This window comes from Hypanus sabinus, chromosome 4 (genome assembly GCF_030144855.1).
Source record: "Hypanus sabinus isolate sHypSab1 chromosome 4, sHypSab1.hap1, whole genome shotgun sequence".
Taxonomy (NCBI): Eukaryota; Metazoa; Chordata; class Chondrichthyes; order Myliobatiformes; family Dasyatidae; genus Hypanus; species Hypanus sabinus.
Window position 1 is genome coordinate 158,469,820 of NC_082709.1, and position 19,137 is coordinate 158,488,956.

General features: G+C 40.5%; 1 protein-coding gene across 1 annotated transcript in view; it reads right to left on the reverse strand.

The window, feature by feature from the left end:
* Positions 1-5,296: 5,296 nt before the first annotated feature.
* LOC132392181 (NXPE family member 3-like) overlaps positions 5,297-19,137 on the reverse strand; it is a 31,372-nt gene continuing 17,531 nt past the window's right edge. The window contains exons 3-5 of the mRNA XM_059966027.1: positions 12,059-12,132; positions 7,569-7,778; positions 5,297-5,850 (exon numbers count right to left, since the gene is read on the reverse strand). Of these exons, the coding sequence (XP_059822010.1) occupies positions 5,297-5,850; positions 7,569-7,778; positions 12,059-12,132 (838 nt within the window). The remainder of the gene's footprint in view (positions 5,851-7,568; positions 7,779-12,058; positions 12,133-19,137) is intronic.

Genomic DNA, 19,137 nt, shown 5'->3' on the forward strand with positions numbered 1-19,137 from the left:
AATTCTCCTGATATCTTCATTTTGTCTGATGTATTGAGCTAATGGTTCCAGATATAATGTGAAGAGTAGAGGTGACCATGCACAACGCTGTCTTGTGCCCCTTTTTAGGGTAAAACTATTTGATAAATATCCATTGATTTTAATCCTAGCAGTAGGTTATCATATAGTGCCTGTATAACTTTAATAACTGTGTCATGGAAACCAAATCTATGTAAAACTCTGTAAAGAAAATTCCTGTTAACTGAATCGAATGCCTTTTCAGCATCCACACTGATCACTATTGCTTCGATTTTATTTTTTGATATATGACCCAGATATATTTGGCTAGGTAAATGGCCGAGAGTTTGTCTCAAAACTTTGCAATTAGCCAAGGAAAAGGGTAGATGAGGTCTACTTTCTCTTGGAGATTATTATTTTGCAGCAGAGTTGAGAGCTGTGATCATATGATGCTCAACGGAAAAAACATTGAGGAGGGGAGCAGAGCTTCAAGAAACTAGAATGGTGGAAGGTGATACAGTGTATACAGTCCACTGGTTGATGGATTCATGTCATCGTGGATGGGGTGTGCATTACCTGCTTGACTGGCCAGATGAAACATCTTGGATGCTGTCCTGTTTCATCTTGGATCCATCCTAATCGAGGAGTTCCAACAGACCTATTGGCTTTGTCCTGGGATGCTGAGCATCCTAGGAGGGGATGTGTCCTGTCTGTCCTGTCAGGCCTCCACAGGCAGGCAGCTCCCAGTCTCCACCAAGGTAACAGGAGTCACCTGCCACTTGTTTCCAACTCATCACCTACAGCCTATTTAAATCCGGCTCTCATCTATAGTCCGGAATCACCCATCAAATCAACCAGTCTTAACCAGTTGCTCCAGTTCTTTAGTTTCCTTGTTGCTTTGTTGTGTTTAGTACCCCTCTTGTTTCGTGGCCCCTTGTGATTTCTCATTTTGGAGTTTATTATTAAACTAGCCACTCACCACTAAATCATCTCCACTGTTTTGTATTTGGGTCACAGCTCCTCTACATTTTGTGTCAAGTAAGGATAGTTGAATGCTCCCCTTGCAGTACGTGGGAAGGCAGCGAGACCTCCAGCATCCCTGATGACTATATCTGCAAGAAGTGCATCCAGCTGCAGCTTCTAACAATCCATGTCAAGGAGTTGGAGCTGGATCTGGATGAACTCCGGACCATTCGGGAGGCTGAAGGGGTGATGGATAGGACATATAGAGAGATAGTTACACACAAGGTACAAGAAAGGGAAAAGGGTTTAAGGAGCCAGTGCAGAGTACCCCTGTTGCCAACCCCTTAAGAACAGGTAAACAATTTTTGATACTGTTGGGGGGTATCACTTAATAGAGGAAAGTCACAGTGGTCTGGTCTCTGGCATTAAGTATGCCTCTGTGACTCAGAAGGGAAGGATGGAGAAGAGGCATGCTGTGGTGATAGGGCATTCATCAGTTTGGGGAATGGACAGGAAGTTCTATGGGTGAGAACGAGATCCCCGGATAGTATTGCCTCGTGGGTGCCAGGGTCTGGGACGTCTCAGATCAAGTCCACAGCATTCTTAAGTAGGAAGGTGAACAGCTAGAGGTCATAGTCCATGAACATACCAAAATGACATGGGTAGGATGTGTGATGAAGTTCTGCATAGGGAGTTCTGGGATTTAAGGCTAAGTTAAAGAGTATGGCATCCAGGGTAGTGATCTCAGGATTGCTACCCATGTCACGTGCTTGTGAGACCAGAACTCGGAAGATTATTCATCTTAACATGCGGCTAAGGAGTTGGTGTAGGAGGGAGGGCATAAGACTCTTTGGGTCATTGGGCTCCCTTCTGGGGAAGGTGGGATCTGTACAAAAGCTGGAGGGGGACAAACATCCTTGTGGAAAGGTTTGTTAATGCTGCATGGTGGGGTTTCGACTAGAATTGCAGGGAGATGGGAACAGAGTGCCAGAACAGTTTGTGAAGAGGTTATGGAGGCAGACGTTGGTATGACCACAGACAAAGTCAGGAATCAAAAAGATGAGCATAGTGCGACGAGTGTCCTGAACTGCATATGTAACAATGCGAGAAGTGTCGAAGGAAAGGCCGATGAGTTCAGGGCATTGATCAACACCTGGAAGTAAAAACATTGTAGCCATTAGTGAGACTTGGATGCAGTGGGGGCAGGACTGGCTTCTCAGTATTCTGGGGTTCTGTTGTTTAGATGTGACAGAGCAGGAGGGATTAAAGGAGGAGTGGTGGTGTTACTAGTCAGGGAAAATGTCACAGCTTTGCTTCATCAGGTCAGACTGGAGAACTCTACTAGTGAGGCATTATGGGTGGAACTGAGAAATATTAAAGTTATGACCAAGTAAATGGGGCTGTTACAGTGCTGGGGATTTAGAGGAACAAATTTGTAGAGAGATTGCAGACTGTTGCAAGAAACATAGGGTTGTTATAGTAGATGAGTTTAGTTTTCCATATTCTGACTGGGAATCCCATACTGGAAAAGGACTAGATGGGATAGAGACTCCTTCATCAGTACACAGATGTCTCGTGAAGAGAGTGTGCAATACTGGATCTGTTATTAAGGAATAAGACAGAGCAGGTAACAGAAGTTTGTGCAGTTTAACACTTTGCATTCAATGACCATGATACCATTAATTTCAATGTAAATATGCAAAAGCATAGGTCTGGGAGTGGGTTGAGATTCTAAATTGAAGAAAGGTCAATTTTGGTGGTATCAGAAATGAACTGGCAAGTGTCAATTGGGGCAGACTGTTTTCTGGCAAAGCTGTACGAGGAGGGTGAGAAGCCTTCAAAAGTGAAATTTTGAGAGTACAAAGCTTTTATGTGCCTGTCAGAATAAAAGGTAAAGATAACACATGTAGGGAACCTTGGTTTGCAAGAGATTTTGAGGCCCTGGCTAAAAGAAAAAAGGAGGTGCACAGCATGATTAGCCAAGTAGGAACAAATGAGGTGCTTATGAAGTATAAGAAATGCAAGACAGCACTTAAGAAAGAGAGCAGGAAAGCATGAAGTTGCTCCAGCAGACAAGGTGAAGATATGTTAAGACTAAAAGGGACAAAATTAGTCCTCTGGGAGACCAGAATGGTAATCCACGTGTGGAGCCAAAACAGATGGGGGAGATATTAAACCATAGAAAGGATGCAGAGGAGATTTACAAGGATGTTGCTTGGATTGGGGAGCATCCCTTATGAGAAAAGGTTGAGCGAACTCAGCCTTTTCTCCTTGGAGCAACGGAGGATGTGAGGTGATCTGATGGAGGTGTACAAGATAATGAGAGGCATTGATCATGTGTATAGTCAGAGGCCTTTCTCCAGGGCTGAAATGGCTAGCATGAAAGGGCATTTTTTAAGGTGCTTGGAAGTAGATACAGAGGAGATGTCAGGTGTAAGTTTTCTACACAGCGAGTAGTAAGTGCGTGGAATGAGCTGCCGGTGGTAGTGGTGGAGGCAGAAATGTTAGGGTCTTTTAAGAGACTCCTGGATGGGTATATGGAGCTGAGAAAAATAGAGGGCTATAGGTAAGCCTAGGTAGTTCTAGGGTAAGGACATATTTGGCACAGCTTTGTGAGCTGAAGGGCCTGTATTGTGCTGTAGGTTTTCAATGTTTCTACATCCTAACAAACCTGGGATGATTATCCATCTTGATTTTCTTTACAAGACCCAAAACTACCTCCTTCATCTCAAAGTTCTAGAAAATAAACACATGCTACATTGATCTCCCTATCCTCCACATCCTGATGGAAAATAGGAACTCACACGTATGCTGTGCCTCAACCTTTATCCTTGAGTGGTCCTGTCTGCTTCTTAGATATCCTCTTGCTCTTGATTGTACAGAATGCATAAAATGCCCTGGAATTCTCTTTAAACCTACTTGCTAAGTGCTTTCCATGGCCCCTCCTGGCTCTCCTAACTCCCATCTTTAGTTCTCTTCTGGTTTCTTTATAATCCTCAAGGGTACCATTTGATTTTAGCTTCCTAAGCCTTAAACATTTCCTTTTTCTACTTAACAAAATTCAACACCTCTCTCAAGATCCAAGGTTCCCTTACCTTGCCATCCTTCTTACTGGAACTTATGCACTTGTCCTGTACTCTGTGCAGGTGGTCTTTAAACACTCTGCCAGATGGGACCTTGCCCAAAAACAGCTGTTCCCAATTAACTCCTTAGTTCCTGCCTAATCCCCTTGTAATTTTCCCCTGCTCCAATTAACTCCCTAGTCTCACAACATCTGTACTTATCTATGCTACCCTAAAGCTTAAGGAGTTTTGTAACTGGTAACTGCTCTCCCACTTAAGGTCCGTCACCTCGTCGGGCTTCTATGATCCAACACCAGATGTGCTTTGACCTCTTCTCTTGTTGGGCCTTCCTGGATGCACCTAATACATTCAGCCCTGTCTAAACCTCTTACACTAAAGATATCCCAGCCGATATGTGGTCGCACATTGCAACAACCCTGTTGTTTCACATCTTTCCCTAATCTGCCTGCATATTTGATCCTCAATGTCCTGATGACTATTCGAAGGTAGGTAATATAATCTAGTAGTGTGATTGCATCTTTCTTATTCTGTTCATTTAGACTCAGTGGATGAGCCCTCCATTACGAGTGCAGCTGTGATATTGTCCCTCATTAATTGCACAACTGTCACCTCACCCATCTGCTTTTATTTTCTTATATAAAACACCAAAACACTGGACCTTTACATATCCATTCTTATCCCTCACTCAACTAAGTTTCTTTAATGGCTAAAACAAAATAGTTCCATATACTGATCTAAAATCTAAGTTCATCACCTTCAGTCATAATACTCTTAGCATTAAAACAGACACATTTCAATCAGTCTGTCCTATTGAGTCTATAAACTTGTTCCTGTCTGATCTTGCATGTCTAGCCATCTCTCTTCCTTTCAATCCCTCTGTCCTGTTACTCTGGTTTCCACCACTCTGTCAATCTACTCTGAATCCTCCCTAGTAGCACTAGCAAACTAGATCACTAGAATGTGTGAAAACCAAATAATTGCTGAGTCAGAAATCTGAAATTAAAACAGAAAACGTTGGGAATGCACAGCAAAGCATTTTTATTTGATGATAAGTGGATAGCCAATGGGAACAATGCCTGCATAATGTATTGAGTTCCATACAGAATTCCCACTAATACTGGAACAAATAAGAACATAGGATTATTTACACATAACAAAACAGTTTGATTGTATCCAGTACATACTCCCTATCTGTGGAAAATTCAAAGATGATTTATCTTAAAGCAAACATTGATATATTATTCAAATGTCCATCAACCTTTTTCAGAAGGGCACACATATGAAAGAAATACATCCATTTCATTCTTTATAATAATTTGTGGAGGGTGTATGTTATGGGGCAGGTAGTGGGCTATGGTCATTTCCCACGCATCTACAAATGCTACATTCATGCCTGCAAATATCCTCCTCAATACTAAATCAAGCTGATAGGAAAACCAATCACTCTGGTGTAGACTGAGGGATGGTGTAAGGGCCCGTACATTAGCCGTCTTTATTACCACTAGTGTATCTGGACTCCTGCCCAAAAGCAATAGGATTGACCTGCGGATGTACTGCAGCCTCCGAATGTACACTTCTATTGGATAAGAGGCAAAATGGACACATAAGGTAATTGCTATGACTGTATCTTTCCCTCCTCTAACTTCATCTATTTTATTTGAAGTGTACCGCAATAGCTGGCTCCAAATATTGTAGAATTGGATTGGGGGTCCATGGACACGAAATTCCACCATGATGTTGTGCTCCTTGTCTACGGCAAGGAGAGGGCCAGCATTTCCAGAAGAGCCAAGGTCAAATACTTTCAGACCTAAAAGGAATAAAATAAATGTAACTTGCTGGCCATCATTTAGTAAAATGTATACACATGTAAATGGACAACACACTTGATTTCCAGGCTTACAGCACCAAATAGAATAAATGACTTAACACCTTGTCAATGTAATTAAGGAGCTGAGAGATACTAACCTGGCATAGGATCCTTGTCTTTGGTAGTAAGAGACATACAATAATGACAGCTCCCTCCCCTTCCTCAATCTCTTTGTCTCCATTTCTGGAGACAAACTATGAAGTGACATCTTTTATCAACCTACCAAATACAACAGCAGTCTTCACCATACCTCTTCCCACCCTATCTCTTGTAAAAAAAAATGCTATCCCTTTTCTTAATTCCTTTGCCTCCACCACATCTGTTCCCAGGACATCAGAGATGTTCGCCTTCTTCAAAGAACGAGGCTTCCCTGCCTCCACTATTGATGCTGACCTCACTTACATCTCCTCCATTTTCCAAACAACTGCACTGCCTCCATCTTCCCACTGCCTTAACAGTGATAGAGTTCCTCTTGCCTTTACCTATCACCCCATGAGGCTTCACATTCAACACATCATCCTCCACAACTTCTGGCATCTCTAAACGGATCCTACTACTAAATATATCTTTACCTCCCCCCCCACCCCGCACTTCTTTCCTCAGGGATCACTCCCTCCAAGGTCCCCTTGTCCATTCATCTCTCCCCACTAACCAGCCTCTTGTCACTTATCCCTATAAGCAGCCTAAGTGCTACACCTGCCCACTCACCTCCTCCCTCTCCTCCATTTGGCACCCAAACAGTCCTTCCTGGTGAGGCAACACTTCACTTTCAATTCTACTGTGGTTGTCTATTGTGTGCAATGCTCTCAGTTTGATCCCCTCTACATTGGTGAGATCAGTCGTAAACTGGGGACACATTGTCGAGCATCTCCACTCCATCTGCCAAAAGTGGAACTTACAATGGCCAAACATTTTAATTCGATTCCCATTCCCATTTGGACACGTTGCCAAGATGAGGCCATTCTCAGAATGGAGGAGCAACATCTTACATTCCATCTGGGTAGCCTCCAACCTGATGGCATGAATATTGATATCTCCTTCTGGTAAAAAAACAAATTCCTCCTCCCTGCTTCCTCTTTTCCCCACTCTGGCCTTTTCTCACCTACTTATCACAAAAAACAGAAATAACATATATTAAAAAAGCGAGGTAGTGTTCAAGGGTTCAATGCCCATTTAGGAATTGGGTGGCAGAAGGAAAGAAGCTGTTCCTAAATAGCTGAGTTTGTGCCTTCAGGCTTCTGTACCCGCTTCCTGTTGGTAGCAGTGAGGTAAAGGGCATGGCCTGGGTGCTGGAGGACCTTAAGGGCTGCCTCTCTGAGACTCTGCTCAGATCGTCACATGATATTTCAAAGGGAATTCAGAAGGAACTTCTTTGGCAACAGAGTTGTGAAAAATTAGAATGGGGAGTGATTCAAAAAGGTAGAAGATGCGTTGAATGAGGGACTGGACAAACAAATGTGGGTGAAGGGTGCAGAAGTTTCTGTTGATGGATTTTTGTGAGAGGACACAAGTATGAGTATTATCACCACAGTGAACCGATGAGCTGAATGGCCTGTATCTCTAGCATTTCCTATATAACCTGCCATATCAGAGACCAATCTCAAATATAACATATGCATTCAATGTATTATCCACCAAAATAAGATAGTCAGATTAACCTGGAAGAGATCGAATCAAGTATGTAAACCACTGGTGCATTGTGGAATCTCCAATCAGATACATCTTCTTCCCTCGGAGACAGTCCGTAGTGTTTACAGCAGTGTCAAAACGACGGAGTTTGCAGCTTGATGACATCCACTGGTTCTTGTAATAAAAGCCAGATGGTGATATCATTGGTTTTCCCCGGACACATTTACCAGGAACTGCAGCTAAGAATAAAGTGAACAGAAGTACAGACATTGCGGTGTAATGTACATTGGACTAGTAATGCAACCATAATTGGTTAGTCACAGTTTCAATGGCAGTGACATCTTCCAAGAAGGTAATTTAGCAATTACCATGAAGTTTGGTTTTATTCATTTACTGGTGGTGGGATTCTCTGTGCGGGTAGTATTTATTGCTCACCTATCTTTCACTTGAGATGTTGGTGTAGACCTGATGATGACACCAAGCTCTTCTTCCATCACTTGCATCTCTGGGCCTACTTCTTGGGCAAGGATTCCCCACCCCTTTCTCCTTCTTCAGCCCACTTCCTCCTCTTAGACGTTCCACTTTGGCCTCAGGCACACTTGATTTCCATCTCTAACTGTGTACGTGACATCATCCGCCTTGTCTTTACAACTCCATTCACCTACTCAAACCTCAGCCCCTCTGAATGTACTGCCCTTCACTCTCCCCTCACCACTGGAGATCTCCCATCTACTACCATCACAGCTCCCATATCCCACATTGCCCATGTCTACCTCCTATTCAAGATTCACAAACCTAACTGCCCTGATAAGCCCTTTGACTTTGTCTACTCCAACCCCATTGAACTTGTGTCCACATACATTGATTCCATTTTCTTTCCCTTGGTTCAGTCCTTTCCCACCTACATCTGTGACACTTCACATGTTCTTGATCAGTTCCATGTCCCTGACCATATTATTTTCACAAAAGTTGTCCAGTCCCCATTCACTTCCATTCCCCATTAGGAAGGCCCCTAATCTCACTGCTTCCTTCCGAAAAACAGACCTAATCAGTTTCCCTCCACCACCGCGCTCCTCCATTTGGAGGAAGTGGCACTTACCCTCAATAATCTCTCTTTTGGCTCCTCTCACTTTCTCTAAGCCAGCTATGCCTGCCTTTTTGTCAGCTACCTGGAACAGTCCATTGTCCAAGTCTACACCAGCAATGTTCCCTAACTCAATCTGCACCACATTGATGACTGCATTGGTGCTGATCTCATCAATTTCATCAAATTTGCCTCCAATGTCCACGCTGCCCTTAAATGTCCATCTCTAACTCCTCTTCCCTCTTTTTTGATCTCTCAGCTTCCAACTCCGGAGACAAATTATCTATTATACAAATCACTGACACTCACATTTATCTTGACTGAACCTCTTTCCACCCTATTACTTGTAAAAATACTGTTCTTTTCTCTCAGTTCCTCTGACTCCTCCACATCTGTTCGCAGATGAGGCTTTCCATTCTAGTACATCAAGATATGCCTGTTTTTCAGAAAATGGTCTTCCCTTCCACCACTATCAATGCTACATTCACACATTCTCCCATTTCCACACATCTGTTCTTACCTCGTCCGGCTAGTCATAACAGAGATAGGGATCCCCTTGTCCCTGCCTAACACCCTATGAGCCTCTGCATCCATAACAGCATTCTCTGTAACTTCTGACATCTCCAACAGGTCCTCCGTCATACACAACTCTCCCTCCCTCCCTGCCCACTTTCTGCAGTGATTGCTCTCTGTATGAGTTCATTGTTCACTCAACCCCTCCCCACACATCCCTCTTCTAGTGCTTACCCCTGCAAACATGACAAATGTCAAACTTGCTCCGTACCTTTTCCCTCACCACCAAGGCTCTCAAGAGTCCATCCAGGTAAGATGACATTTCACCTGCAAGAATGTCCCCCAAGGCATTCTACTATTATGTGAAGAGCAAGAAGATAAATGTGAGAGCATAGGACCTATCAAGTGTGACAGTGGGAAAGTGTGTATGGAACCAGAGGAAACAGCAGAGGTACATAAAGAATACTTTTCTTTAGGATTCACTATGGAAAAGGATCTTAGTGATTGTAGTGATGACTTGCAGCAGACTGAAAAGCTTGAGCATGTAGGTATTAAGAAATCGGATGTGCTGGAGCATTTGGAAAGCATCAAGTTGGATATGTCACTAGGAATGATGAGATGTACCCCAGGTTACTGTGGGGGGGGCGAGGGAGGAGATTCCTGAGCCTCTGACGATGATCTTTGCATCATCAATGGGGACGGGAGAGGTTCCAGAGGATTGGAGGGTTGTGGATGTTGTTCCTTTATTCAAGAAAGGGAATAGAGATAGCGCTGGAAATTATAGACCAGTGAGTCTTACCTCAGTAGTTGGTCAGTTGATGGAGAACAACCTGAGAGACAGGATTTATGACCATTTGGTGAGGTATAATATGATTAGGAGTAGTCATCATAGCTTTGTCAAGGGCAGGTTGTGCCTTACAGGCCTGATTGAATTTTTTGAAGATGTGACTAAGCATGTTGATGAAGGAAGAGCAGTAGATGTAGTGTATATGGATTTCAGCAAGGCATTTGATAAGGTACCCAATGCAAGGCTTATTAAGAAAGTAAGGAGGCATGGGATACAAGGGGATATTGCTATGTGGATCCAGAACTGGCTTGCACACAGAAGGCAAAGAGTGGTTGTAGACGGGTCATATTCGGCATGGAGGTCGGTCACCAGTGGAGTGCCTCAGGGATCTGTTCTGAGACCCTTATTCTTTGTGATTTTTATAAATGACCTGGATGAGGAAGTGGAGGGATGGGTTAGTAAGTTTGCTGATGACAAAAAAGTTGGTGGTGTTGTGGATAGTGTGGAGGGCTATCAGAGGTTACAGCTGGACAATGATGGGATGCAAAACTGGGCTGAGAAGTGGCAGATGGAGTTCAACCCAGATACGTGTGAAGTGGTTCATTTTGGTAGGTCAGATATGATGGCAGAATATAGAATTAATGGTAAGACTCTTGGCAGTGTGGAGGATCAGAGGGATCTTGGGGTCCAAGTCCATAGAATGCTCAAAGCAGCTGCGCAGGTTGACTCTGTGGTTAGGAAGGCGTATGGTGCATTGGCCTTCATCAATCATGGGACTGAGTTTAGGAGCCGAGAGGTAATGTTGCAGCTATATAGGACCCTAGTCAGACCCCACTTAGAGTACTGTGCTCAGTTCTGGTTGCCTCACTACAGGAAGGATGTGGATGCCATAGAAAGGGTGCAGAGGAGATTTACAAGGATGTTGCCTGGATTGTGGAGCATGCCTTATGAGAATAGGTTGAGTGAATTCAGCCTTTTCTCCTTGGAGTGATGGAGGATGAGAGGTGACCTGATAGAGGTGTACAAGATGATGAGAGGCATTGTTCATGTGGATTGTCAGAGGCTTTTTCCCAGGACTGAAATGGTTGCCACAAGAGGACGCAGGTTTAAGGTGCTGCAGATTAGGTACAGAGGAAATGTCAGGGGTAAGTTTTTTACTCAGAGAGTGGTGAGTGCATGGAATGGGCTGGTGGCAATGGTTGTGGAGGCATATATGATAAGGTCATTTAAGAGGCTTTTAGATAGGTACATGGAGCTTAGTAAAATAGAGGGCTATATGTAAGCCTAGTAATTTCTGAGGTAGCGACATGTTTGGCACAACTTTGTGGTCCGAAGGGCCTGTATCGTGCTGTAGGTTTTTTTATGTTTCTAATGTCAGGGATTATCTATGGTAACAGGTGCACCCAGTGCAGCCTCCTCTACGTTGGTGAGACCTGACATAAACTGGGGCACCATTACATCTCTTTGCTCTGTCCACCACAAAAGGCAGCCATCCACTTCAGTTTGGACTCCCATTCCCATTCTGACATGACTGTCATGAGGAACCCAACACAGGGTGCAGGAGCATTTCCTCATATTCTGTCTGGGTAGCCTCCAAGCTGATATTTCCTTCCTCTTGAATTCAATATTTGGATTTGCAAAATGCTTGATTTTGTCAAAGTGATCAGGTCAAGTCAATAGAAGTGACATTTAAGCTTGCTGTAGAGCACGGAGATGGTCTACATCCATCCATCTCTCACCCTCTTTGTAGCTGCAACAAAGGTTGGGGAAATCTGGCTCTAAATACACAGAGCATAATGTTACATCCTGGAGTCCAATGAGAAATCAAACCAATCTATCATAAATAATACTAATGAAAATTCATAAAATACACCCTCATAACCATGTCTTTAATATAATTCATGTCGCTGAATGGTTTGTATAGAACGGAAATTTTGCCTCAGTTTAAATCCTATGTGAATTCATAAATATATTTGGCTGGATAATTTTTAAATGCTTTAATCAAGCTGAACATAAAATACTAATAGAATTCAGGAAATAACTACATGGATATTTATATTTTGTTTGGAATGGCTGAGGACTTGTAGTTCTTACCAAACTATTAACTTAATAGTAATGAATAAAAATAATCTTACGTGCCTGAGGTGAAGGTTTTACAGTTACATAGTCTCTGGTACTGGGAAGTAAAGGCTTCTTGAGATTGACTTTACTGTAAATGGAAATATTTTAAAGAATAAGTCATTGCATCAATACATAAAGAGAATGCTTACGGGATGTAGCTCAAAAACATGTTTGACTATTCTCTTACTTTGAGCTGCAGTGACACTAACAAGGTAGTTGAGGGTTTCCCCCATAATGAACAACACAGGTCTCATGGTTCACATTGTGTTGCTTTTAACAGCAATTGTCTAATTTCATGAACTTATCAGGAGATCCAAGTAAATGTCAGTGTTGTAGATGCCACAAATTCAGCACACCAAAAGATGGTGAGTTCCAATCTTCAGGCAAGCCAGTTTTCACCATGAACCCAGTGCAGTTACAAAATGTCTTCACACTAGAATGCCACAGGTGTGTTCTTGTTATCATAGAAACATAGAAAATAGGTGCAGGAGTAGGCCGTTCGCCCCTTCGAGCCTGCACCGCCATTCAGTATGATCATGGCTGATCATCCAACTCAGAACCCTGTACCTGCTTTCTCTCCATACCCCTAATCCCTTTAGCCACAAGGGCCATATCTAACTCCCTCTTAAATATAGCCAATGAACTGGCCTCAACTGTTTCCTGTGGCAGAGAATTCCACAGATTCACCACTCTCTGTATGAAGAAGTTTTTTCTCATCTCGGTCCAAAATGGCTTCCCCTTTTTCCTTAAACTGTGACCCCTCGTTCTGGACTCCCCCAACATTGGAAACAATCTTCCTGCATCTAGCCTGTCCAATCCCTTTACAATTTTGTAAATCTCAATAAGATCCCCACTCAATCTTCTAAATTCCAGCTGGTATAAGCCTAGTTGATCCACTGTTTCTTCATGTGAAAGTCCTGCCATCTCAAGAATCAATCTAGTGAACCTTTTTTGTACTCCTTCTATGGCAAGAATGTCTTTCCTCAGATTAGGGGACCAAAACTGCAGACAATACTCCAGCTGTGGTCTCACCAAGGCCTTGTACAACTGCAGTAGAACCTCCCTGCTCCAGTACTTGAATGCTTTTCCTATGAATGCCAACATACCATTTGCTTTTTTCACCGCCTGCTGTACCTGTGTGCCAGCTTTCAATGACTGGTGTACAATGACACCCAGGTTTTGTTGCACCTCCCCTTTTCCTAATCGGCCCTGATTCAGATAACAATCTGTTTTCCTGTTCTTGCAACCAAAGTGGATAACCTCACATTTATCCACATTAAATTACATCTGCCATGAATTTGCCCACTCACCTAACCTATCCAAGTCACCCTGCATCCTCTTAGTATCCTCCTCACAGCTAACACTGCCGCCTAACTTCGTGTAATCCGCAAACTTGGAGATGCTGCATTTAATTCCCTTGTCTAAAATATTAATATATATTGTAAACAACTGAGGTCTCAGCACTGAGCCTTGCGGTACCCCACTAGTCACCGCCTGCCAATCTGAAAAGGTCCCATTTATTCCCACTCTTTGCTTCCTGTTTGCCAACCAATTCTCTATCCACATGAATACCATTCCCCCAATACCGTATGCTTTAAGTTTGCACACTAATCTCCTGTGTGGGACCTTGTCAAAAGCCTTTTGAAAATCCAAATATACTGCATCCACTGGTTCTCCCCTATCCACTCTACTAGTTACATCCTCAAAAAATTCTGTAAGATTCGTCAGACATGATTTTCCTTTCTCAAATTCATGCTGACATTGTCCGATGATTTCACCTCTTTTCAAATGTGCTGTTATCTCTTCTTTGATAACCAACTCTAGCATTTTCCTCACCACCGATGTCAGGCTAATCTGTCTATAATTCCCCGGTTTTTCTCTCCCTCCTTTTTTAAAAAGTGGGGTTACATTAGCCACCCTCCAATCCTCAGGAACTAATCCAGAATCTAATGAGTTTTGAACAATTATCACTAATGCATCCACTATTTCTTGGGCTACTTCCTTAAGCACTCTGGGATGCCGACCATCTGGCCCTGGAGATTTATCTGCCTTTAATCTCTTCAATTTACCTAACACCACTTCTCTACTAACATGTATTTCCCTCAGTTCCTCTATCTCACTAGACCCTCAGTTCCCTACTATTTCCGGAAGATTATTTATGTCCTCCTTAGTGTAGACAGAAACAAAGTAGTTATTCAATTGGTCTGCCAAGTCCTTGTTCCCCATGATCAATTCTCCTGTTTCTGACTGTAAAGGACCTACATTTGTCTTAACCAATCTTTTTCTTTTCACATATCTATAAAAGCTTTTACATTCAGTTTTTATGTTCCCTGCCAGCTTTCTCTCATAATCTTTTTTCCCTTTCCTAATTAAGCCCTTTGTCCTCCTCTGCTGGACTCTGTATTTCTGCCAGTCCTCAGGTGTGCAGCTTTTTCTGGCTAATTTGTATGTTTTTTCCTTGGCATTGATACTATCCCTAATTTCCCTTGTCGGCCACGGGTGCACTACCTTCCCTGGTTTATTCTTTTGCCAAACTGGGATGAACACTTGTTGTAGTTCATCCATGCGATCTTTAAATGCTTGCCATTGCATATCCACCGTCAACCCTTTAAGTATCATTTGCCAGTCTATCTTAGCTAATACACGTCTCATACCTTCAAAGTTACCCTTCTTTAAGTTCAGAAGCTTTGTTTCTGAATTAACTATGTCTCTCTCCATCTTAATGAAGAATTCCACCATATTATGGTCACTCTTACCCAAGGGGCCTCGCACGACAAGATTGCTAACTAACCCTTCCTCATTGCTCAATAGCCAGTCTAGAATGGCCTGCTGTCTAGTTGGTTCCTCGACATGTTGGTTCAGAAAACCATCTCGCATACATTCCAAGAAATCTTCTTCTTCAGCACCCTTACCAATTTGGTTCACCCAATCTATATGTAGATTGAGGTCACCCATTATAACTACTGTTCCTTTATTGCATGCATTTCTAATTTCCTGTTTAATGCCATCCCCAACCTCACTACTACTGTTATCAAAACAAGCTATATCTATACAGGCTCATTGAAAGACTTATTCAGTAAATTCCCTATCTATGCTTTAGCCACCAGCTCAGCAATATTCTCACTGTAATGATATTGTATATCCAAATTCCTTTTGACATTTTTGTACCATTACTCATTACTCATTTTTACGCATTAAAGCCATTCTGCAAGTAAATATTTTTCTCAAGGTATTTGTGGCCTTTTTGCCAGTTGTTTTGAACCTTCACATTCCATTGCCAATTCCTCAACAAAGGCAAACTTTTCTTCTCATTTAATCTGTAAAATGCTTATTTTTCTATCATCTCTACTAATTCCTAGCTGCACCCTCTCCTGTCACTATCTCTCTGGGTACCTAATGTGGCTCACATGGCTTTGGAGCAGCAAACCCTTGAGCCCAGAATTGGACTCGGTTCTTCAGTTCTTTTTCTTTTTACAATATTTTTATTCAGAAAAAAAAAACAAGATTTACAGAGTGCAACACATAGATACATCTCAATATAGCTTGTGTACGTTCATATATTGTAATAAAATTGATCAAAATGTTATAGCATAACACATAAAGATATATCACTCTGTAATCAAAAATTTAAAGATAGGTCATAAATCATAAAAGAAATTTTTTTATATATATAAAAAAGTCAACCCCCTACCAACTACCAAAGAAAAAAGCTGATGGATGACGATGGATAATTAGAAAAAAAAACCATATTCACTTAAGAATAGAAGATAAAAATATACATAAAAGTCTGTGCACTGTTAAACTTTATAAATTGGAAAAGTAATTTAGGAAAGGTCCCCAAATATCATAAGAAGATTGTTTCGAATTTAAGACTTAACAGTGGATCTTTTCTAAATTTAAATACGAAATAATATCACGTAGCCATTGAAGATGTGTAGGAGGAGTAGACTCCTTCCGTTTAAGCAAGATTGATCTTCTTGCTAAAAGAGAGGTAAAAACTAAAACCTGTAGGTTTGAAGTATTTAAAGTTATATCTTCATTTGGAATAGTATAAAACAAGGCAGTAAGGGGATTTGGGTCAAATTGGACCCCAAATGTTGAGAGAAGGTATGAAATACTTCCCGCCAAAACTTTTCAATTGTAGGGCAAAACCAAAACATATGAATTAAAGAGGCATCAGCAGTGTTGCATTTATTACAAAGTGGAGAAACATTCAGGTAAAAACTGGAGAGCTTCTGTTTAGAAATGTAAGCTCTATGAACCACTTTAAATTGTAGAAGAGAATGACAAGCAGAGAAAGATGATTTATTAACCCGTTTAAGAATTTTATTCCATCTATCATCAGGAATCTGACAATTTAGGTCATCCTCCCAAGCTTTTTTACTTTTATCTAAAAGTCTTGTCTAGAATCAATCAACAAGTTATAGATACCGGTAATAGAACCATTAACAAAAAGTCTTTAAATTTAAAAGTTCGTCCAGTAAATTTTTATCAGGACCTATAGGAAAAGTAACTAATTGGAAACATAGAAAATCTCTAATTTGAAGGTATCTGTAAAAATGTGATTTTGGGAGTGCAAATTTATTTGACAATTGGTCAAAAGGAGCAAGAGATCCTGAGATAAACAGGTCCCCAAAACACTTAATACCTATTTCATCCCAATCCTTAAAGACTTTATCTGTCATGGAAGGGATAAAAAAAAATTAAGGAGAATGGGAGATGATAATGAAAAATTTGCTAAACCAAAAGATTTTCTAACTTGAGACCAGATCCCTAAAGTTTGCCTAACAATTATGTTATCTGTTGTTTTATTTACTGAAAAAGAAGAGTATGATCCAAGAAGAGAGACAATAGAGGAATTTTTTACAGAATTAACTTCTAAGGAGACCCATGATGGGCAATCTTTACGATAAATATAATAGGACCAGAAAGTAATATTCCTTATATTGGCAGCCCAATAGTAAAACCTAAAATTGGGTAGGGCTAGTCCACCCATCTCTTCATTTCTTTGTAAGTAAACTTTACTTAAACAAGCTTGTTTATTATTCCAAATATAAGAGGTTAAAATTGAATCTAAAGAATCAAAGTACGCCTTAGGAATAAAAATAGGTAAGGCCTGAAAAAGATATAAAAATTTAGGAAGAATCTTCATTTTAATCGAATTAATTTGGCCAATTAGGGATAAAGAAAGAGGGGACCATTTAGAAAGCATCTTTTTCACATAATTCAATAAGGGGTTTAAGTTTTCTTTGAATAAATTCTTGAAGTTTTTAGTAATTGTTACACCTAAATATGTAAATTGACGTAACAACTTTGAACAGAAATTTGGCATTTGATGATATTAGGTCATTTAAAGGAAATAGCTCACTTTTATGTAGGTTCAGCTTATATCCTGAAAAAGAACTAAACTGGGAGATTAAAGAAAGAACCAAAGGTAAAGAAGTTTCAGTGTTAGAGATAAAAAGTAAAATATCATCAGCGTATAATGAAATTTTATGAGAAATACCTTCCCTTAGTATACCAGAAATGTCCTTAGCCTCTCGAAGTGCTATTGCTAAGGGTTCTATAGCTAAAGCAAAAAGTAAAGGACTAAGAGGACATCCTTGTCTAGTTCCCCGCTGTAATTTAAAGGGCTTAGAAATTTGGGAGTTAGTAATAACCTGAGCGGTAGGACACAAGTAGATTAATTTAACCCAACGAATAAAATTAGGTCCAAAATTAATCTTTTCTAAGCTCTTAAAAAGTTAATTCCACTCAATCCTATCAAAGGCTTTTTCTGCATCTAAGGATATTTTTTTGGATGGTGAATATATCACATTCAATAACTGACATATATTAAAATGTGAGTAATGATTTTTAATAAATCCTGTCTGGTCATGTGATATAATAGATGGTAGAATATTTTCAAGACTTCGAGCTAAGATTTTGACTAAAATTTTTGCATCAACATTTAATAAAGAAATGTATGAAGAACATTCAGCTGGATTTTTATTTTTTTTAAGAATAAGAGAAATAAAAGCTTCATAAAAAGATTGAGGGAGTTTACCTGATTTAAAGGACTCTGATAAAACAGAGGATAAATAAGGTGTAAGTAACATAGTGAAAGTTTCATAAAACTCCCCAGGAAAGCCATCAGGTCCTGGGGTCTTACCAGAATGTAAAGCACGTATTGCCTCAGCCACTTCTTCATTGGAAATAGGCTAATCTAACTGTGTTAGACTATCAGCAGACAATGATATTACTGAAAAAAGCGTTCATATAGGTATCATCTGAAGAAGAGTCAGACTGATACAACTTAAGGTAAAAGTCTTTAAATATGTTGTTAATTTCAGAATGGTCGGATGTCTTAGTTCCATTATCTTTAAAAATTTCTGTGATTTGACAATTAACTGTAAAAGATTTTAAGCGATTGGCTAATAAACTACCAGTTCTATCCCCGTGAATGTAAAATTGAGTTTTATCTCTCAACAGCTGTCGTTCAATTGGGTAAGTCAGCAGAACTTGGATTGGATTTCAATACGCTTATTATATATACTTGGATCTAGAGACAGGGCATAGTTTCGATCAAGATCTTTTAATATCGCTGCCAGGTCAGACCTTTCTTTGTCAGCTTTTTTCTTTATACAGGTAGAGTAAGAGATAATTTCTCCACAAATATATGCTTTAAAAGTATCCCAGACTATATTACCAGCAGTATCTCCTTTAAAATTTTCTTTAAAGAAAAAAGTAATATGGTTTTCCAAAAACTTTAGAAAATTTTTATCAGATAACAATGATCAGTTAAAACACTATTTGGTACAGAGTAAGCAGGTAATCATAAAGGCAGAAGCACAGGTGCATGGTCAGACAAAGCAATCTCCTTATAATCACAGAATTGTACCAGTGGAAGCAAGTTTCTATTTATAAAAAAATACTCAATCCGAGAGTACATATGATGAACCTGAGAGAAATATGAATATTCCTTTTCTTGGGGGTGCAAAAAACGCCATATGTCAAGAATACCACATTGAGATAAAAAAGATTTAAAAAGTAAGACTGATTTATTAGTGATGGGTTTTACTTGAAGAGCGGTCTAATATAGGGTCAATTTTAA